The 23,389-nt window shown below is 32.9% G+C and overlaps 2 protein-coding genes across 2 annotated transcripts; both read left to right on the forward strand.

Moving 5' to 3' along the window:
* The first annotated feature begins 18,358 nt into the window (after positions 1-18,358).
* Positions 18,359-20,528, forward strand: LOC120263100. Its single transcript, XM_039271009.1, has 2 exons — positions 18,359-18,875; positions 20,142-20,528. The coding sequence occupies exons 1-2, from the start codon at positions 18,861-18,863 to the stop codon at positions 20,526-20,528; spliced, it is 402 nt and encodes a 133-aa protein (XP_039126943.1). The 5' UTR covers positions 18,359-18,860.
* Positions 20,529-21,033: 505 nt separating this feature from the next.
* Positions 21,034-23,272, forward strand: LOC120262805 (ubiquitin carboxyl-terminal hydrolase 24-like). The gene is given in 7 exon segments (XM_039270696.1): positions 21,034-21,101; positions 21,732-21,873; positions 21,875-21,956; positions 21,959-21,985; positions 22,383-22,525; positions 22,626-22,802; positions 22,916-23,272. Coding segments are annotated over 7 exon segments (828 nt in total). The 3' UTR covers positions 23,105-23,272.
* Positions 23,273-23,389: the final 117 nt, after the last annotated feature.

Genomic DNA, 23,389 nt, shown 5'->3' on the forward strand with positions numbered 1-23,389 from the left:
TTGTGACATTAGATTGATTCATTGGAAGAATCCACTTGCCTAACATGCACATGTTGCAAAACTCGCTCTCAGTCTCGCCTAATACAGCGCACCTTCAAATTTCTGATATGTCTACGTCCTGATTTTGAGGCTGTTCGTAGCCAATTGCTCAATCAGGACCCTCTTCCATCATTTAAAGATGTTATTCGTAGTGTTATTCATCAAGAAACCTCGCCTCAACACATTATCTCCATGGTTTATCCCCTACGGACATAGTTCTTATCGTGACCCTCTCCACGCTCCACTAGTATACACTCCGGCCCTTTTGTGCCACCAGCTCTTGCTTAATCGACCTCTTCTCCGTCTTCTGTTATTTGTTATTACTACGAGCTTCCTAGTCATATGAAGAATTAGTGTCTGAGGCTTTAGCAACGACAACAAAGCAGTAGTCATACAGTCTCGCCATCCACCTAGATCTCTTGCTTCCTCCTCCTCATCTCGCCTCGCTCTCGACTTGATTCTCCTTCCTCTGCTGATCTTTTTTCTCAGGTTGCTCAACTTACTGAACAGATTCATGCTATGCAGCTCGCTCTGCACTCCAGCATTTCCTCTGATATGTTTGTTGCCTCTGGTATGTCTTCCTCATCCTGGATTTTGAATTCAAGTGCTACTCATCATATGACTAGAGATACTTCTAGCCTAGTCTCTATTACTATGCCTCATACCTTTTTAAGTGTTTGTACCGCTGATGGGAGCCTTTATCCTGTCACGCCATGTGATTATCATCAGTCCACTTTATTTGACATTCCTAACGTCCATCATGTCTCTAGCTTAGCTCTCGACCTTCTTTCTGTTAGTCAGCTCACTGATCATGGTCTCATAGTTACCTTTTCTTTCTCTACTTGTACCGTGCAGGACCATCTTATAGGTGAAAGGATTGGGATCGGGTGTAGAGTTGGTGGTCTCTATCACTTAGATTCTCTTCATCTTCCCGCTCTTCCATCTTCTGACATTGTTGCATCCATATGTTCTCTTGATCATTGGCACAGTCACATCAGTCTCTTGTCTAGTTCTCTCCTGAAACTTTTAATAAATTCAGGTAATCTCGGTTCTTTTTCTTCCCTTCCTTCACATCCATATATGGGTTATAAACTTACTAAACCTACTGCTCTTCCTTTATTTTCACAAGAATCTATTTATGAATCTACTTTTGATCTAGTTCATTCTGACGTTTGGGGTCCAGCACCCTTCTCCTCTCTTGGTGGTTACTTCTACTGCATATCTTTTATTGATGATTTCTCCCATTATACTTGGCTTTATTTAATGCCTTACCGATCTGAGTTTTTTGCCATTTATTCTCAATTTGCGCAAATGGTATATACTTAGTTTGGTAAACGCATTAGGATATTTCACTCTGATGGGGCACGCAAGAATCTCTCTACATCTTTTTGCACATTACTTTTCACTCACGGCACTCTTCTTCAGTAATCATGTCCCTACACACCTGCTCAGAACAGTGTCGCTAAGCACAAACATTGCCATATCTTAGACAGTACAAGTGCACTTCTTTTTGCCTCTTTTGTCCCTTAATCCTTCTGGGCTGAAGCTATTCTTACATCCATCTTTCTTATCAATCGCACTCCTACCACTACAACAAATTTTATTTTTAGTGATAACAAAAGTTATCACTAAAAGCAATAATTTTAGTTATAATTAGTAACAGTAGTAAATTTTAGAAGTCATCACCTCCCGTCACAAATACCTCCGATGCTAATATAAAAGTGACCATTTTAGATAAATGGTTACAATTACTTTATATTTTTGTGACCAATTTCACGACACTAACAAATTTAATATTTGTGACAAAGCGATATAAATACAATAACCTTATTTATTTATGTCAATTTTGTTGACACAAAAAACTTTTAATTGTGACAAATAAAGTGGTTACAATAATTTGTTATGTTGTGTCGCCATCACAATAATATATTTTATTGTGACAATATTATTGACATAGAAAAAATACAATAGTGACAAAAGGTTTTTTGTCAATAGTAATATTTTTATTGGTGACCAATACATTGTCACTAATATTACTTTGAGATATTGTTATGTGTTTATATTGTCACAAATAAAAATTATTAACTTAAAAAAATAATGTTGTCACTAAAAAAAGAATTATGTTCAGCTAATTTTTGTCACTAATATAATAAATTATTTGTGATTAATATAAAGCTATATTTTATATGCTTTTGTCAAAACAAATTTTTAGTAGTGTAAATATTGTCACACAAGCAAATAAAATATTTAATATTATATGAAAATAAATATCATCAAAATATACAAAATTCAAAATTTGAATATATAAAATCGAAAATTTTAATATCCAAAATACAATTATAAAATTATCCTTTAAAAAAAAGAAAAAAGATTATAAAATTATCCTAAATTTGGGATGAAGTACTCCTTTATGCATTTGAATCTTCTCTTTTGCTTTTCAGCCTCAACTTTTACCAGAATTTGACTCTTTTGTTGAGACTTTAATTTTATTCCCTTTTCTTAATGCTTATTCTGCACATTTAGAGGAAAACAAAGAATCTAATGAAATAATTTTAAAAATAAAAAATTCTAATTTAATTACAACTTTCATATCATTATTTTTCCTCAATTGAGACAAGTTCTATGTTGCATTTTGACTTTTATGACTTTTAATAGATAAAAAATCATTAAAAAAAAAAGAAAATCACATAATCAAAATCTAAATAACATATTCCTATGATGAACCTGAACCTAACATTCAAAGTATCGAAAAAGAAAACACTAATAAACAATCATTATTGAAAAAATTCAATTAACCTAGCTTCGAAGTTTGAAAAAGATAAAGCAAAAAAATAATTATCTTTTATCCATTGCATAAACTAAACAAAAGAATTTAAGGAAAGAAAAATAAGCAAATCTTGTGGCCATCAATAACATGTACCTTTATATCAATAGCTAGTTGAGTCACTTTAATCCTCCGAATCAAATGAAATAGAACCATTGCTATCGATCTCCATAGGCACATAATTACTCAAGGCTTCACTCCTTTTTATATGTTATGTTCATTGAGCATATATATCTATTTAAATTTTAATTTTTTTAAAAAAATTTATATTATCTAGATTTTGTTTTGTAAAATTTAGTAAATCTCTATTTAATTTTAATTTTTAAAATCTTTCTCTAATACTATAAATCATATGTATAATCTAAATTAAAAAAGCTTGTTTTTTTATCCCTTAAAAATATCAATTTTTGAGGATTGGGTAAAACAATAACAACTTGCAAAAATAATGAATTTGGAGAATATTTTCTTACATCGATTATTATCTCATATTTTTACAAATCTTTTTAAAATTTGAATTGTTTTTCTTTTAAATGTTTATACATATATATATATATATATATATATAGACACCAACATATCAAATTTGATACTAAAATATGTTAAACATACTTTAGGGTTTTTGTGACAATATTTAGTAGATATTAATAGTTAAATTTTTTGTGACAAACAATGTGATCACAAAAAAATAAAATGACTAGGTGGCGAAAAATAGCTTTCGTCACAACAAATGAAAATATTATTTACGGCACTATAGGTATATTAATAGTGACAACATAATTGTGAGAGATTCTACATCATCACAATTATAATAGGTTTAGTGACAAAAAAAAATCATCACAATTAACTGAAACAATAGTGTTAATTAAATTTTTTTATCACAAAAAACTTCATATTTGTGACAAAATGATTGATAGTTACAGAAAAAAATCATAATGTCGTAATTCTTATAGTACAAGAATAATTTACTTAGTATATTAAAACTAGATTGGAGAAATCCATGCCTATATTTTTACTTTTATTTAATTTTTTTTATTACTTTTCCGTATTTTTATGTGAAAAATAGTTGTTTATTTGATAAATTATTGATGAATATATATATATATATATATGGAATATTCTTCTTCGCATTGTAGATATAGGGGCTACACTAATGCGATGACAATGATTTAATATTTTGGCATAGTTACTTTTAAATGTTTTAATAGGTTAATATTTTGGCTTAATAGGAAAAAAAATTTAGTATCTAATAGGTTATTTTGAAGTATTTATAAATAATAATTTTGTCTGATCGATAAAATAATGTTAAATTTTAATTTTAAAAACCTTTTAAATTTTATATATAATTGCTTAAAAAATCTATACATAACCTTTGACATTGGGTAGGATAAAACAGACTTTTTAATATTTTATTAACAATATAATTTTACAACTATATATACTACATATTTGAATTTTTTTGTATCCAAAATTATCCACACAAAAGGTAAGATGTGTAATTGTGATGGATACTAAATTGTCACAATTGAAATTAAAATAGTGACAAAATAATTAGATGTCATGACTAATTCAAACTATTGTGTCAATTAACTATTTTAGCATAAAAACCCCCCAATAACATGGTTAAGAAATATATTTTTTGTGGCAATATTTAGTGGACACTAAATGGTTGAATTTTTTGTGACAAAATTGTTGTAACAAAAAAAAAGTTAAGTGACAATTTAATTGTGACATATATTAAATTGTCACAATTATCACTATAATAGTGGCAAAATAATAAGTTATCACAATTAAGCTAAACAATAGTGTCTATTATCTTTTTTGACACAAAAAAACTAATATTTGTGGCAAAATAACCGGGGTGACACAAAAAAGTCATCACTAAAAATCTTAACTCTTGTAGTGTACCTTAACTCTCTCTGGAATCACACCTTATGAGCGTCTTTACTCCCTTCCTCCCTCCTATGATCATCTTCGCACGTTCGGTTGCACTTATTTTATTCTTTTGCCCACTATCGAGAGAAACAAATTCTCTCCTCGTTCTGCTATATGCATTTTTCTTAGATATAGCTCTGAACACAAGGGCTATTACTATTATGATCCCCATTCTCACCGTCTTTGTATTTCTCGTCACGTCACTTTTCTTGAAGATACTTCTCTTCATCCTTCCCAAATCTTTCCTTTCTTTAGTCTTCCGCTAGTGCATCCTCTTCTCTCTCCTCCATAGTTTTTCCGAGTTCCACTACCACTGCCAATTCTGTGCCATCTCCAGATGTCTCCATAGACATTTTCTTTGTTCCTCTCTTCCCTTCCTCTGGGTATATTAATAATTCTAGTGATTCGTCTCCTCTCTCTGCCGACCCATCCTCTCCTGAAGATGCTCATGCTGCCCCTCGTAGTTACCCAGACCGTCCTCGCCGTCCTCCTACTCGGTATGCCCTTTCTCTCACCTCTACCTACTCTCCCAATTTCCAAGCCTTTCTTACTACTATTCACTCATATTTTGAGCCGCAGTCTTATCGTGAGGAGGTGAAACATCCCAGTGGCAACAGGCTATGACAGAGGAATTGGATGCTTTTTAGCGTATTCATACATGGGATCTTGTTCCGCTTTTGTCTGGTGTTACTCCTATCAGCTATCAGTGGGTCTTTGGAGTCATGACTCGAGCTGATGATAGTATTGAACACTACAAAGCGCGTTTTGTTGCTCGTGGTTTTACTCAGGAGTATGGCATTGATTATGAGGAGACATTTGCTCTTGTGGCCAAGTTGACTACTATTCGCCTTTTTTCACTATTGTGCTGCAAGTCACTGGCCACTTTATCAGTTAGATGTGACCAATGCCTTCTTACATGGAGATCTCTCTGAGGACGTTTATATGACTCCTTCTCCTGGTTTCTCTCAATTTTCTTAGTATGTCTGTCATCGTCATTGAGGTATCTATGGGCTCAAACAAGCTCCTCGTGCCTGGTTTGAGCAGTTTCGCAGTGTAGTTCTTACTCTTGGTTTTACCAAGAGCTCTCATGATTATGCCCTTTTCACTCGGTAGACTCCTCGAGGCATCACTATTCTTTTTCTTTATATTGATGATATGGTTATTACTAGTGATGATATTGATATTGTTTTTTTCTTAAAATAGCGGTTACAAACCGAGTTTCAAATAAAAGATCGTGGCCCTCTTCGTTACTTTCTGGGTCTTGAGGTTGCTTATTCTCATCGAGATTACTTGGTGTCTCAACAGAAGTACATATCTAACATTTTTCGACGAGCTGATATTACTGATATCTGCATTGCCTCTACTCCTATTGAGCTATATCACCGACTCTCTTTTTATGATGGTGAGCCTCTACTTGATCCTACTCGCTATTGTGCACTTGTTGGTGCTCTTGTCTATTTGACCATTACTCGGCCAGATATTGCATATGTTGTTTGTGTTCTTAGTCATTTTGTGAGTGCTCCTCGCTCTACTCATTATGCTGTCCTCTTACGAGTTCTTTGTTATCTTTATGACACTATATCTCGCTCTTTATTTTTCTCTGCCATGTTTTCTCTTGAGTTGTGCGCCTATTATGATGCTAATTGGGCAGGTGATGCCTCTGATCAATGTTCTACTACTGGTTTCTGCATTTTTTTAGATTCTCTTATCTCTTGAAAAAGCAAGAAACAATCTACTGTTTCTCTTTCTACTGCTGAGGCTGAGTATGGTGCTATGTCTTCTATTGCTAAGGAGGTTCTTTGGTTGCAACAGATTTTGATGGACTTTGGTGTCTCTATCTCTGCCCCTACTCCTATATAATGTGATAATGATAGTGTCATTAAAATTGTTGCTAACCCTATATTTCATGAACGTATGAAGTATCTTGAGATCGCTCTTCACTTTGTTCGTCATATCTTGCTGACAGTATTCTTATTCCTTATGTTGCCTCTACACAGCAGCTTGCTAATCTATTCACTAAGGCACATACTGTCTCTTGGTTTCAGTTTCTAGTTGACAAACTCTCAGTTTATAACCCACAGTGAGTTTGAGGGGGCGTGTTAGAGTAATAACATTACTTGTACATATGCTATATACTAATACATATATACCCTTGAGTATACATACTCCTGTATACATCCTTCTTGTATTTATATGGGTTGGTTTCACTCTAATGAACACACATACATTCTTTTCTCTCATAATTTGTCTATCAAGTGATATGCACTAGTTTTGCAATTTAATTTGGATAGCTAGAAAATTATAGAATTTATATAAATACATGTCTTTGTTAAATATTTAGTTGAGGTATAAATGCACTTGTAGTTCTAAACTATACTCTTATATTTTCCTCCTCTTTGAAAAAAAAAGATTTTTTTGGCATGAGGACTAAAGAAATGAATAGTGACAAAAGCAGTCCACTTTTTTGAGTAATTTAGGTATCCTTCTTATCAAACCAAACCCTTTTTCATTTCCGGAAGCATTAATTTTTGAAGTAAATAAAAGTGATTTTTGGGGATAAATAAAATGTTCAACATTGTGTGTGTAATAAATTGTCTTTAAGGTCTTAATTGTTCTCTCTTTGACCAATTTATTAAAGGGTTTAGAAAAAACTGCCTAAACTGCCGCAATGATCCAACAAAACCATGAGAGTTTGTGTACAACTTCAACGATCTTTTTGCATAGTTAAAAGTTTTGAGATAATTGATAGAGCAAAAGTAAGAAGATTTTGTGTATTCTACACTTCAACCTCATACCTATAGTCATAGATAGTTGATGGTCATTTTACAATGAAACTTTTGATTCATTACAACTATCCTCGAAAGATTTTTTAACCAAAAATGCAAAGATTCATTGATTCATATGCACCTTTCTCTCAAAGTGTCACAACCAAATGAAAAGGTTCTTGTTAATATGCATTAATTTATACACCCTTCTCTTATCATAACATATAACTTTGTCTATCCTATATACCTACACATATTTCCTCTCAGCAATATCATAAACTATTTAACATTAATAAAGAGCAAAGGCAACCTACCAAAATTGTCAATATCCAATTATATCCAAATTTATGACATATTTTAAATGGATGGTGGGGTTTAATTTACAAGTGATTTTTCCAAAATAAAACAAGGAAACCTAAGGAAGTTTCTAAATTGGTTTTTAACTGACAACCATTGAAAGAAATTGTTGGTTCCCAATATCTTCTAGTAATACCACCATGATCCCTTTTTTCAATTTTTGTTTACTTGTTGCCTCGGATCAACTATTGATGGTTTAACCTTGGTTAGTCATATATAACCATTGGTTATATTATACTTAAGATGCCATTTTGTTCACCCCTTTTTTATGTAACATCCTTAGAATAAAATTGTAAGAGATCAAATTCAGTTCGTGACACTCTTCCTCTCTTTTGAACTCTTTCCTTTATAATGAATTTCTTTTTACCCATTTTTTATGAATGTCTACTTTATAATGCTACATATCATGAGATATTATATACATTATTAATCTTAATTACTAAAAGCCTTTTTAATACAAATAGATGGTACTTTTTGGAGAGCATATTTTTGTCTTTTGTATTGTGTTTCGATGTTTTTCCACATATGCTTCACTCTGTCGGCCAAACACACTGTCAGATTGCCATGCTTCTTACTTCTGTGGATTTTATTTTTTTTATTTTTTGTATAAATCCCTGGTTACTTGGGCAAGAGCAAGTCATCCCAAGCAATTTATCTTTGCTATACAAAAAAATTTGAAGGGTGCAATAATCCAGCCGGCTTAGAAGCTTTTCATAATGCAAAATTACACTACTAGGTGAAGATTAACTACTAGCAATGTGGCAACATTGTGCCAGATCTGGATAAGTACATTGACAACATTGACTATAATGCAGTTATTGATCCAGCAATAATGGCACCAAAACCCACATGAGCGATAATCCTTTTCCTTTGTACGAATAAATGAATTAGAGCCACTACAGAGGTTGATGGTCTTGCTGCACAATGCCTTTCGGCCAATTCTGATGTTCTTGGTATTGGTAATGCACTGAAACAGACTGGATAGGATGTGGCAGAAAATAATTCTGGCTTAGATGTGAATAATAAGTCTGCCAGTGGTTGGAATTCTATGAGTGGAGATGTGAATAACACTAGTAATGGTTGCACAAAGGAGAATGACAGAAATAACTACCAGGAACAAGGGTAGTACAAAAAGCTCATGTGTTATGAAAAATGTAACAATGAAGTGGGTAGAAAGTACAGTTGCATTGGCTTGAGAAAGGTCGCCTCAAGTTCCAGGACTATTACTACTTGCAAATGATGGCTGGAGAGATTTCAATGGAATCTAATTGATTACAATGAGAAATCTACACCCTGCCTAGTGAATTGTTGAACCATTTAAGTCTTAGAAATTCATATCCCAAGTTACCATTAAGCTCAAAAGACCCTGTTTGCAGGTTCTTATATTGTGCTTTTGTTTATATATATTTATACTTATTTTGCTATGGTATCATGAGGACTTTTTCATGTTGCAAAAAATATACATTAAGTTTGAATCAATGATTAATTTATAAGCTTATTGTTATGAAAAGATCTGTGTATGATATTGTTTCTAATGAAATGATGTTGCTTTTTGTTGTTGTTTAGGTGTGAGCTTGTGTTTGCATTCACAGGATGAACACTTGCTGATAATTAAGGCACTGGTTTTGAGTACTTGATTGGATAGATTTAGCTGATGATCATTTAGCATAAGTCATTGTAGTGAATATAATTTGCTTAGAAGATTATGGAAAAAAGGAGAGTGCATGATATTTGAGGTTGTTGATTTTATTCACTAAAATTTCAGAAATTATTTACATGTGATGTCTTTTATCATTTCAAAAAAAAAAAAAAATTTTGAACGCATAACTAGTTATTAATCTCATACCAAAGTGTGTGTAATTTTTGTGCTAAGGCATGCAAATAAATTTGCAATATCTCAATTAGTAGAGTGAATAATTAAAAAAATTAGATAAATCACATTCACTGAACAAAGTGAATAATAAATTCAATCTTTTTTTTAGAGCTTTGCTTTAAATACTAATTTTGAGCTTTTTCTTCCACTTGAATGTGCTTAAAATATATCATTAGTGTTACATAGGGACTCACCATCCAAACTTCTCCATAAACTCTAGTAATAGGGAAGGTTTGGTGAAAAGTATATGAAGCTAGAAAGAATTGGTCTCACAGGCTGATGTGGGACTATGGACCTGAGCCACTACATCCCAACACCCCCCTGGGCCCATAGCAGATATGGGACCTAAGATCCTAGCTCATCCAAGGCATAGCCCAGCATCAACGTGGGACCTAGCTCTGATACCATGTTACATAGGGACCCACCACCCTGACTTGAAGCAGCTTCTGCGACAAGGTCTGGAGTGACCCGGTCTATCCCTGCAACAATGTCCGCTACTATATCTATATAAATAATAAGTGAAGTATCCCGGTAAAGGATGAGCTCGAGAAAAAGAGAAAAAGAAAGTAGCGCAAACAATAGGGTTTATCAGCCCCATGAGCTTCAAAGCCTTATCCCTAGTTGGGAGAAGATTTTCCTCTTTCACCTGGTATTCTCCAAAAATTTGCTTTACAACAAGTTGAAAGTCCCTAAAAAGAGGTGTGCAGGCCCCCGTCAATTCCTTTGAGTTTCAATCTTGCTACCATACTCCCCATGCGGAGTGTTTCACGCGTTAGCTGGGCCCCTGATCCGCGTAGACCAAGGGTGAACATTGATCGTTTATGGTTAGGGTGGTGGGTCCCTATGTAACATGGTATCAGAGCTGGGTCCCATGTCGATGCCGGGTTGTGCCTTGGATGAGCTAGGATCTTGGGTCTCACATCCGTTGTGGGCCCATGGGGGTGTTGGGACGTAGTGGCTCAGGTCCATAGTCCAACATTGCTTGTGAGACCAATTCTCTCTAACTTCATATACTCTCACTAAACTTTCCCTGTAGTTTGAGTTATGGAGAAGTTAGGGTGGTGGGTCTCTATGTAACAATTAGTACAACAAGTTTGTTATCACATGTCTAAATTGTGTCAATTAAGAACGTTCTTCATAAGTTTTTCTCTTAAAAAAATCATTAAAAACCCATTTACAGAAATTTTTATTGTTCATTCTTATTTTCTTGCTTTTAATAATTAATTAACCTTAATTAAAGAAAACACTTACAAGGAATAATAAATAGGAAAAATGCTCATAATTTTGTGAAAGTTTACAATTCTCCCAATCAACCTCTATGAAAATTTCCAGTACTTTTTTCATCAATTATTTTTGAAATTTTTAAATGCTTATTATTTTTGTAAATTTTAATACTAAAAATATCTCCGCACCATCTACGCTGGAGCTTGCCCTACGCATACTGGAGCTTGCCCTACACATATTTAGGCATAGACTTACGAGGTGTAGGAGCAAACTTGTCCCTCTTTGTTCTAACTAGAAGCACACCAATAAGCTCGCCATCCCTTTCCACCCGCTAGCATAGGGTGTGTTGTTGTTGCAAGTGTGAATGAGTAAAACTATAGGTAATTTAGTAATTTTATATTAATTTAAATTTTAAACTAAATTACTTACAAATTTGGGATGTTTTAAATTTTAATAAATTTATTATAGAAATGACTGAATTGGAGAGATTTTCTGTTATTTATGGTATAATACCCAATTTAGTCCCTGTATTATATCCAAAGTGCCATTTTAGTCCCTATAATATTTGTTTTGTCCCTTGTAGGATCCCTGTATTTTTCATTTCGTGTCAAACGAGTCCCTCCCCTTAACATCCGTTGATTTTCCGTCTCCGAGCCTGACGTGGCATTTTTCATGAGTAAAAAAATTAAGTTATAATACTCAGTTTAGTCCCTCTTTTATTTTGAAATGACCATTAAGTCCTATTATTTTTGCCCTTGGGAAGTCCCATTTTTTTATTAATTTTTTAAGGTATAATACCTAGTTTAGTCCCCTTATTATTTCAAAATGACCCTTTAGTCCCCAATTAGAGAGACTTCCTAAGGGTGAAAAATAATAAGAGGACAAAAGGGTACGTTTGCACTATTAGGAGGGACTAAACTAGGTATTATAACAATTTTTTACTCATAAAAATTGCCACATCATCCTCGCAGACGGAAAATTAGATGGGTGTTAGGGGAAATGACTCGTTTAACATGAAATGAAAATACAGGGATCCTATAGGAATAAAAAATATTAGAGGGACTAAAAATGCACTTAGGGTATAATACAGGGACTAAACTGGGTATTCTAGCTTATTTTTCTCTTACAAATATTAAAATATGCAAAAAAAAAAATTTGTTGATAATGAAGAAACATGTGATGTGATAATCAGAGAAACTTATGCATCTATAAATTTTTGCATAATTGCATATATTTATTTATTTTAAAATAAAATGTGAGAAAAGCCTTTTCTGTCACATAAGTTTTTTTATATATATAATCTCAATTATATATTGAGAGGAAGTTGAAACTCCATCCCGGCGTGGAAGTCAAATAAAGATGTTCAATTTTAAATATTTTTACTTTTAATATGTTCAATATGAGAAAGTTGGAAATTCCCTAAGAATATGGAATGACATATTTCATAAGTTTGTTATTTCTCAAGTTCCTTGAATAAGTATGTCATTTCTCAAGTTGGGGAATGATAGTAACTTTTACTGGGTAAAAATTTAAGTAGGCTATCATAGTATGATATTTTTCCATTTTAGTAACTAAATTTTAATTTGTATCTTTTTAGTTACCCGACACCAATTATGTTTCACTAGAAGGGTGCCTATAGGATTCCGGTTAATTTTATCTTACATGACCACCGGAATCACATGTCATTGACGAGTTGGCACAAATCTAATCCAGTTGTACATGTGACATCATCCTTGGGCCACATCATCAGGCTGTTTTACCACGTCACCACTCCACATCATCCCACCTTTCACGTTAATAATCGCTGGTGATGTGGCCCAAAGGTGATGTGGCATGTACAATTAGATTAAATTAGTGCTAACTCATCAATGATATGGGAATCCGGCAGCCACATAAGATAAAATTAACCAAAATCCCATGGGTACCCTCTCGGTGAAACATAATTGGTATCGGGTGACTAAAAAGATACTAACCAAAATCCAGATACCAAAGTGAAAAAAGGTCATACTATGATGACCTACCCAAATTTTTACCCAACTTTTACTAGATGTGAAGTCTTCTCAAGTAGTTGGTCCAGATAAATCTAAGAGCAATTTTAACAAGTGAGAAGCTCTCATTAATCGTTCAATGGTCACCAACCATTCAATCTCTAGCAGTGGCGGAACTAGGACCAAAAGCAAGGGGTGCTAATTTAAATTTAAAAAAATTATAAATATTAAAAAACTACAAATTATAATAATTAATATTTAAAAAAATATATCACTAACGATTATCACTATGATATGAGAGTTGAATTATATTCGGTCCAATCCAATTTAGTTTCAATTTAAATATGAAAAAATTATATTAATTCAAATTAGAAAATAATAATGATTAATATTTTAAACATATAAAATATACATATTGCTAACAACTACCACTACAAAGTAAAAATTAAATCATTCGGTCAGATATAACATCTAGTTTTAGGTTTAATTAGTTTCATAGTAAGACTTGCAACATCATAACATTCAATAAAATCAAAACATCTTCTAAAGTTTTATTTTTTCAAAATTTGAAGATTTTATACAGATAAATTATTATAATATATTTCTAATAAGGTGTATTTAGGCCCCCTTTTCCCTTCTTTTTCTCTCTCTTTTTAAATTAAAAAGATGGTTTTTTATTAATTCAAATGTGAATGAGATTTACCCCCTCTTCTCTCCTCTTTTAAATTACCCCCTTTCCCCTTCTTTTCTCTCTTCTCTTTTAAATTAAAAAGATGGTTTTTTATTAATTCAAATGTGAATGAGATTTACCCCCCTCTTCTCTCCTCTTTTAAATTAAAAAGATGGTTTTTTATTAATTCAAATGTTAATGAGATTTACTGTTTTTAAAAAGAGTCAAATGTTTAAATTGTTGCATTCACCGAAGGTTATTTTTTACTTTAAATTTTTTATCTCTATAAATACACTAGTCTTTTTTTCAAATAAATTTTAAAATTTTCAAAAATTTCCATTATTATTGTTTTCTACCAAGTATACAAAATTATCCGAACTCACAAAATTTTCTGCACTTTTATCTAAATATCCAAAATCAGCCAAGTTTTTCATATGTTTATCCCATATTTTCAAAACAGAGTTTTTATATCTTTTAGTAATGACTATAATTGTGTAATATTTTTAATTGTCTTAATATAAATTAAGTTGTTTCTTTATTTCTTCATCAATTTGATAAATTATTTTTTTTGTCACTCACATATTAAATAATTTTTTAAAAATAGTATATTAATTTATATAATTCACATAATTTTATTATTTTAAATATGTATTTTTAATATATTATTTCATTATTTAATTAACAATATTTGAATATTTTATTAAATAAATATGTTCATAATGAAATATATAATGCAAATAGTTAAAAAAGAATAAAATAATTGTGAGTCTCATATTATGTTATAACTATTATGGGGAGATAGTTTAATCAGTAAGAGTTTAATGATTTGATAAGGTAGCATGGACATCAAACTCTAGGATAGTATAACCACTAAGGATGCCCTAAGACGGCAACATAATATTAGTGCCTAAAGATTGAAGTGACATGGGTGCAGGGGTGGTCCTACTTAAAATGGGGCCCTATTCAAAATTATGATAAATTTTTAAAAAATCATTTTTTTATTAAATAATAAATTACATAATAAAATAAAAAATATAAATAATTATTAATAATTACAATAAAATAAAAATATTGACCCAAAAAATCTAGAGATTTTAGATTTTTTTTTTAATCCTTTGTTTAATTACTTGCAATGCATCAAAAATCTCAATGATAAGTTAATATTATGTGGATACTATTAATAGTAGATAATAATAACTAAAAATTTTTAATAAATTTTTTTTAAAAAAAACATGTGAGGCCCTAAAAAATTGTGAGGTCTATTATAAGACCAAATTTGTCACATATTAATATTATCCTAAATTAAGTATTATAGTTTAAAAGTCATTTAAAATTTTCAAGATTATAATTATGTGTATAAGATAACTTCAAATGAAAATTTTAAATATAATTCTTTTGAAAAGAAACATGAATTATGGGGCCCTAAAAAATTTTGAGGCCTATTGTAAGACTAAATTTATTGCATATTAATATTATTATAAATTAAGTTCTATACTTTTAAAAGCACTTAAAATTTTTAAGATTATAATTATGTGATAGGATAATAGTAAATAAAAATTTTAAATATAATTTAAAAAACGAATTGTGCCACCTTAAAAAATTCAGGGCCCTATTATAATACCAAATTTATTAGATATTGATATAATAAATTAAGTCTTACAGTTTGGGAAAAAAAGTTAAAATTTTTTGGATTATAATTATATGGATAAAATAATAAATAAAATTTTAAATATAATTCTAAAAATAAAAATTATAAAGCTCTAAAAAATTTTGGGGCCCTAGGCATGGGCGATCATGGCCTATGCTTATAGTCAATGGCTGTCACGTGACAATTTATTTTAATCTCATTAATATTTATTTAAAAAGTAAATACAATATCTCTGCTATGCTTTATAAATGCTGATGAGGCATAATCCACAAATTAAATGTGGCACACCACCAATTTCATCATTAAAAAAACAAATATTCATTTATTTTGAATCGCATAATGAATGCAAGTATGCAACTACCATGCTTTAACCATAAAAATAATATATAACTAGAGATCCTATGTAAATTTTTGCTGAAATTATTTTGATACCCTGTAAGTCATTCTTTTTTAAAAAAAAACATATAGCCTAAACATTCTATAGGTCCAGAACCAAATCCGTGCATTTGTTAAAATCTCAAAAGCTTGGGTTGTTAAGGGCTCAACTTGTTTATTAAGTTAAATGAACGATACCCAAAACTAAAATAAACCTATAAGATAAACAAAGTAAGGCCGTACACCTCCAAACTTAGCTCTTAAAAACCGATATGGCTTGTGAATAACTAATGTTATAGTAGTTAGTGTTAAGTCTGATGATGTAGGATTGACATTATATGACAAGCCAAGTGGTGACATGGCAAGAGGATGATGACGTGGCATGTGATGACTCATCAAAGGAAAAGATGACTAGAATGATGATGTGGCAAAAGATGTTATCATGACATTTAATGGAGATCAAAGTGGAGAATTGATTAAGATCTATATTGAAGATATTTCTCTCAATATAATCATGTGATGATAAACTATTTTTGGAAAGTGCATCAAGACTATAGGGGTCTTTTTCTAGAAAAGGCAAGTTTTTATTTTTGATGTGATTATCTATCCCTTTGGTAAGATCCGGGATGATTATTCATATCTTTGATATAGCTCCTTTTTTAGAAGATTTATTTAAGAGAGAGGAATATTCATTATTAGCGAGAGTTCAAGATCATAAAAGATTATGTGAAGTCTATTAGAAGACACTAAGTTAAACTTGGTATGAAGTCATATTGAAGACACAAACTAAATAAGGTAAAGACATACCAAGGAGATCATCAAGACCATATTTAGCATTACTATATTAAAGGAAGATCCAAGAGCTATCTATGGGTAGAACTATTTATGGAGACTAGTCATATGAGGAGATTGATTGAAGATTGCATGTGATATGATTAGAGATTTGGAGATCCAAGCATGGATGATTGAAGATCATGCTTGAAGATATTGAAGACTAAACTTGGATAAAGATGAGATCAAGTTTAGTAACAATATTTCCATGAGTCAAACGAAGATCATTTAGAAGACCAAACTTGGGCCAAGTTTGGAAAGGAAGATCGAGAGATTTTCGGTGGCTATCTTTGGTAGGATGGTCACGTGTGCCTTGGTGGGCACGTCCCTCGGGAGAGGGAGACCTTCTGAAGTGATGTGAGGAAGGAAGCAGCTGCAAGCAGGAGGAGCTCGGGTCGAGTCAATCGCTACTGAGAGCGGATCGAAGGAACCGGGAGGTTGAAGGTCGCAGATTCGGGTGCATCCGCTAGAACTCGCTCGTGTTCGATAGGGTGGGCCATGTTCAGCATGTGTGTTGCAACATCTAACTTTGGAAGGTGTCCAAGTTAGGAAGCCGCGGAGAATTCTAAAAGAGGTAACTTTGTAGGCGTCGGTGTGTCTATATAAGACATCCTGCTCGAAGATTTAGGACGGAGCCAAACAGTGAGAGACTCTTCGGTAAGAGTTGAGTGTGTGGCCCTCGGGCAATCTTGAGAGGATATTCTTTGTATTGAGTGAGTAAGTGAGTGTTGTACTCCTTGTTCTTATACCTCTTTTAGTGGATTATTTCTCCGGGCCTGGCCCCCCAGATGTAGGTAAGGTTGTGCCGAACTGGGTTACCAATTTGCTTGTCTCCTTTATCTTGCTTTGATTGTGTGTGAGTGTTTATGCTTTGAGTGAGTTTTTGAGTAAACTTAACACTTCACACCCCCACCGGAACCATCAGTTAGTACTGTAGCAATTTAAACATATTATCACTAATGTAATTATGTTATTATGGTTAAATTATTGTAGATATATTACTGAGCTATCGAGCTAAGCTCAAGCTTTATATGTTTTTGACGGGACAAATTTGAACTTGACAAATTAAGCATGGAGCAGGCTCATTTCAAACATGAGCTCAATTAAAATAGTGACGAACCAAACTTAAACATAGCAAAAGTCGGTTCCACTTTTGACTATGCTTGTCATGGCTCAGCAAGCCTCTGTGAGGACAGGGCGGCTCAAACATGGCTCATTTGGTTGAAATTAGGCAAGCATACAGCAACAAGATCACGTAAGCCCTAATCTGTATTAGTTTGCTAGAATTGGGTGAGCTTTAGAGCTTGAGCTTAGCTTGTAGTTAGCTCAAATCCTAACCACCCTCCATGCTAGCTCTCTAGTGCTCTAAGCATGGGTGAGTTCATGCAAATGCCGTCAAAGTGAGAAGGTGGAACATGAATAACGGAGAAGGTAATATAGTAATTTTATAAAAATTCTAATTAAATTAAAAAAATAGATAAAATGGGTGAATTTGTTCCAAATTTTCCTAAGTATTAACATATATATGCAAAAGGGAAGCATTTTGTTGTCCTCCCTAATATAATCAAGGATCTCAACGGCCTTTTTTCGTATTAATTATTTTAAAAAATTTATAAATAAAATTCGAGCAATATATTTATATATATATTATATATATATATATATGATAAATTTATTTTTCAAATTATATATATTTCAAAAATTTATTGTATTTTTTTATGCTTTGACAAAGTAAATAAGTTATGCATTATGAGCTGGTGTACATAAGAAAATTGGTTATTCAACCATACACTCTTATTTAATAAATGTAACTCCCATAACAAAAAACTTTTGCATCCATTACATCCAGCATATTTCAAATTGAAACAATAATAAAAGTCGTGCATAAAACACCTATGGCAAATATCAATTGCCAATGCTATTAAACCAAAGGCATGTTGGCTTGCAAATATATATATATATAAACAAGGAAATAATTCTAAGGCGAAATTTTCTTTAATTATATGATTTACTAAAATAGTGCTTAGTTCTCACTGGCCTGTGATCCCGTCCATCGTTTGAGCACAGATCCCGAGGAAGGATCAGACGGTGGAACGTACCCATATAAGAACCCTCCATTGCCTTCTCTCTCCTTCCCTTCCGCTTTGTCACCTCCTCCGCCCCTTCTCGCCTTTTTCATCTCTTCTTCTTATGGCTTCCGTTCCAAACCTTCTCCTCTTCGTCTCGCTGGCTCCTAGCCCTAGATTCTACACGGCTCTGCTTCCACTCTAATACTCAACCGTACCCTCTCTCTGGCTTTGGATTTACTCGTTTTTGTTTGGTTCTGTGAACAAGATGAGTGGTCAGGAGGCAAGTGTTTTTGAAACCCTAGTTGTGTTTGATTGCATTTTTTTGTCTCTACTCTAATGTGAAGTTTTTGTTTGATTTGAGTTTTTGGTGAGGGTTTTGAGGGTTTTATGAGTTTTAGGTATTTAAAGCTTAAAAAAAGTTGGTTCTTTTTAATGCTGATGTTGTTGCATTGAATAGATCCCTTTTTTTTAACAAAAAAAAATTATTGTCTGTGTATACATTTAGTTTTAAGAAAGAAATTTGGAATTTGCAAGCAATGTGTGAATTAGTTGACAAATTATGTAGAACTGGTGTGTGAGGCTTCCATTCTGCTTTTAATGTGAGATAGAAATTCTTTTTTCATGTGACTCTGGAACAATTTCTTGAGTATCACAGAGTCTTTTCCATTTTTATTTTATTTTTCTGATTTAAATTAGGCTAATTAGTTTTCTTGTTGTGTTTGTATCTACTGCTAGTTCTGAATATGTGCATGAGGTAAATTTAGATTGATGGTCAGTGACAAAATAATTGAGGTTTTGCTTAGTATTGTCAAGCTTTTTTTTTGCTTACTTTTGCTCCTGTCGCTTGTAATTTGAGAGTTGAAGTTAATTTTTGAAATAAATGTGTTCCTTGTTATATGATGTTCGTTTAGATTGTGTTTATACTTTATGGTACTCATTTGAGATTGTACTCATGCTGTTATGTATTATGAATTGGTTCTCATATTTTTCTCATATTAGTATGAAGGCCATTACATGGCATCCTTATGACTATGTACTTACCTGATCATGGAGAATTTTGGGTTGTATATCAGTTGTATGACGTAATGGTTTTTAGTTGAGGTTTTCGTTGGGACTCAGCCGGACCATTAAGGTCATTGTTTATGTAAGATTTAACAGAATCTTCTCCTTCCAAGTTTCAGGTGAAGTTTCTGGTTCTGTTGATTGTTGAGAACATTTTCCTGCTAGTGCCTAATTGAAATTGAACCACTCCGTATTAATTATTAAATGGTCTTTCAAGTCTTGAAAACTTCATTTCTTTTAATTCCTCATTAACTCATCAACTCTCAGCTGTTCCTTTGCATTGACTACATGTTTCTTTCTATAAGTAGTTATCTTGTCCTTGACATTTATTCCTCAACTAGTACTATCCTGATTTACTTATGTTAGTTTTTTCGTGCATGCTCAAGCAGGCTTCTATATTTGGGTTTTTTTATATTGATATTTATTTCTCAACTGGTACGATCTTGATTTACTTACGTTAGTTTTTCTGTGCATGCTCAAGCAGGTTTTTATATTTGGTTCTTTTACTGAAGAGGAGTCAAGGTTCTTTCAAAACCAATCTGCTATGACCAATGTCGACCAGACAGAAAAGATATGTTTGCAATTTGGTTCTTTGAGCTTCGCGTTTGAAAGCACAGTGAAAGGCTCTAGTGCTAAGGCGGATGATAAAGCTGACATTACCCAAGCATGTGAGCTGGTTGCAAAGAGTAGTGCCTCCAAGAATGGTACTGGGGCGATATCTAAAGCCTTACACAAAATTCCACAATCTAAAGTAAATGAGAGTCCTAATGGTTCCTTATTCCATACTGATATTATTGAAAAATTGAGAAGAATACTTTTGATACTAGTTCACCAAGTATATCTGGATCTGAGAATAATACTACTAATTTGAGCTCATTCAGTGTTGCTGAGGGCCAAAGTGGTGATGACGACTTGTTAACAAGAAATGTGCAAAATGGTGATGAAAGATCATGCGATGGTGATATTTCTGTCAGTTCATCTGAAGGCATGAATAATGCGAAACTATTGAGCAAAACCAGAAAAAACATCTGAAATTTTTAATGCCACGAGGCTTGATAAATTCGGGAATCTCTGCTTTTGTTAATGCAACATTGCAAGCACTCCTTTCATGCTCACAATTTGTTTATCTTCTGCATGATCTTAGAGCTCGCAATCTTCCCAAGGTTCCGATCTTCTAAGTAGTCCACAGGGTTATGTTTTTGCTCAGTTGGTTGCCGCTTAACTCATTATTTCTATATCTGGTTCTATTTGAAGGTTGCCTATCCAACACTTCATGCATTTGTCGACTTCATCTCAAATTTTGACATGCCAAAAGACTGGAATGCTGAAAAAGTAAGGCAGCAGTTCTTGAGAGTGGGGAACCTTTCCATGCAAGCATGTTTGAGCATGTTTTGAAGAAATTTACTCCAGACGTGCCTTCAAATCTATCTGGGGGAAGACCTAGGTTTGTGCCTCTATTTTGGCCTTGCCTTATTCTTATTTATTTTTTGTTTTATTGTTAGGATATGTTAACGCTGAACACCTTCATCTTTAAAGTCCAACTTGTCCATGCTAATTATGAAAACTTATTATTTGGAGTTGATTATGTAAGAAAAATATAAAATAGGCCATTTAAAAGGAAAGTTAAGATTAGAAGACGTTGGTATTCTTAATTAAGTTCATGCACATTGAGATAAATGATGGATCATGAAGTTGTAATTTTTTATATTGTTTTTATTTTTGCACTTTTATGCACATCACTTTTCATTTTTGCCTTTTTCAACCATTATTCTTGTAAATTGTGGTATTATTTGAATAAGTTGGATGTTAGAAAAATTTAAGCTAATGTAAGAATGGTTCACAAATAGTGTTTCATCTCCTTGAAAATTTAACTGTCAGATGTAAATAACGAACTTCCTCAACATCTTTACCCATTACAATGTTTTTATTCAAATGCAGCTCCGAAAAAGAGCATATGATAAATTTCTTATGTTAAAATTGTTAGCATCAAGTGATGTTATTTCCACCGGAATCTGTAATTTGTCATCTTTTGTGTCCTATCTAAAGCTATCTTCTCAAAAATTTATTTCATGAGACAAGAAGATGCCCAAGAATTCTTGAGTTTTGTCATGGACCAAATGCATGATGAATTGTTGAAACTTAAAGGCCCTTCATCACAACATCAAAATGGAGTTAACTGCTCTCTTGTATCTTCTGATGAAGAAGATGGTTGGGAAAACTGTTGGACTGAAAAAAAACCGTTCTGCTGTCACCAGAACTCAGAAATTTCTGCCATCTGAGTTGAGTGCAATTTTTGGGGGCAACTAAGAAGTGTTGTGAAGGCAAGAGGTATGCTAGTAAATTTGTTTTTGTCAATATTGGCTGGCAAGCAGCGTCTTTTGTTACGCTTTCTCCCCTTTCTCAACTTTCTTAGATGTAGAGGAGTTACTCTTTGTTTTGGTTTCCATTGCTATGACTCTCTTTTTGACTGAAGGGGAACGGCAACTGTGTTGTTATTGTCATAATTTACCTGAATTGGTTCTATAGTACTACTTAAAATATTACCAGAATTGCTATGACGGCTTGTATTTAACTAACAAAAACTAATTTAAACTTAGCTGAATCCAGACATTGTTTGTTTTATGGCCTTGTTAAACTAACATTGTTTGGGTTAGTCTTAAAAATATTAGTGATTCCTTAAGAAATTTACATATTCATCTTTGATTTCCATGTCTCATACATGTAGGCAACAGAGCTTCAGCTACTGTTCAGCCATTCCTCCTGCTGCATCTTGACATTCATCCGGGAACTGTTCACACAATTGAAGATGCATTACATTTATTTTCTGCTTTGGAGACACTGGAAGGATACAGAATATCCACCGGGAAGGTAACAATTGTTTCCTTTAATGCAAACTTGATACTTGATATCCATGACTTCTTTGTCATTCTTTTTTTATCATCCTATAAATACTGATGTTAATGTGCAGGATGGTGAAGTAGCCGCTAGCAAGTCAGTGAAGATTCAAGAGCTCCCTCGAATTATGATACTGCATCTAATGCGGTTCAGCTATGGAAGCAATGGAATGACTAAACTGCATAAACCTGTCCGATTCCCACTTGAGCTTGTACTTGGTCGCGAGTTGCTTGTACACCCATTATCAGAGGTGACCTTTTTTTTCCATTGGACATTCATTATATTACATTTTCATGTTCCCTTGGAAACCTTTGCATCAGTTCATAAACACAGTTGAGATGTCAGAGTCATGGTTTCATGCAGGGACGAAGATATGAGCTTGTGGCAACGATCACACACCACGGCAGAGAACCCTCAAGAGGTCATTACACAGCTGACACGAAGTATTCTGATGGGCAGTGGCTCCGGTATGATGATGCATCCATCACTGCTATTAGCACAAGCAAAGTTTTGCATGACGAGGCATACGTTCTTTTCTACAGACAAATATAGTGCTGCATCTACCTTACACTGAAGAGTTGAGTGACTTGGTGTCAGGCAGGTTGGCCAGAATTGTGTCACTGGCCATTGAGATACTTACATTCATTGATGTCTCGAGAAATCTGATACCTTTGTAATGATGCAGAGATTATAGTGATTTTTGTTGGGGTTTTTTGTGCATCTGATTACTGTCCTAATTTAGTTTTTTACAAGTTTATATACTGAAGAAAATTCATCATGTATATATATTTGGACAAAGTTCATATTTGCTTACATGCATGGACAATATGATCTATG

This window comes from Dioscorea cayenensis, chromosome 6 (assembly GCF_009730915.1).
Source record: "Dioscorea cayenensis subsp. rotundata cultivar TDr96_F1 chromosome 6, TDr96_F1_v2_PseudoChromosome.rev07_lg8_w22 25.fasta, whole genome shotgun sequence".
Lineage (NCBI taxonomy): Eukaryota > Viridiplantae > Streptophyta > Magnoliopsida > Dioscoreales > Dioscoreaceae > Dioscorea > Dioscorea cayenensis.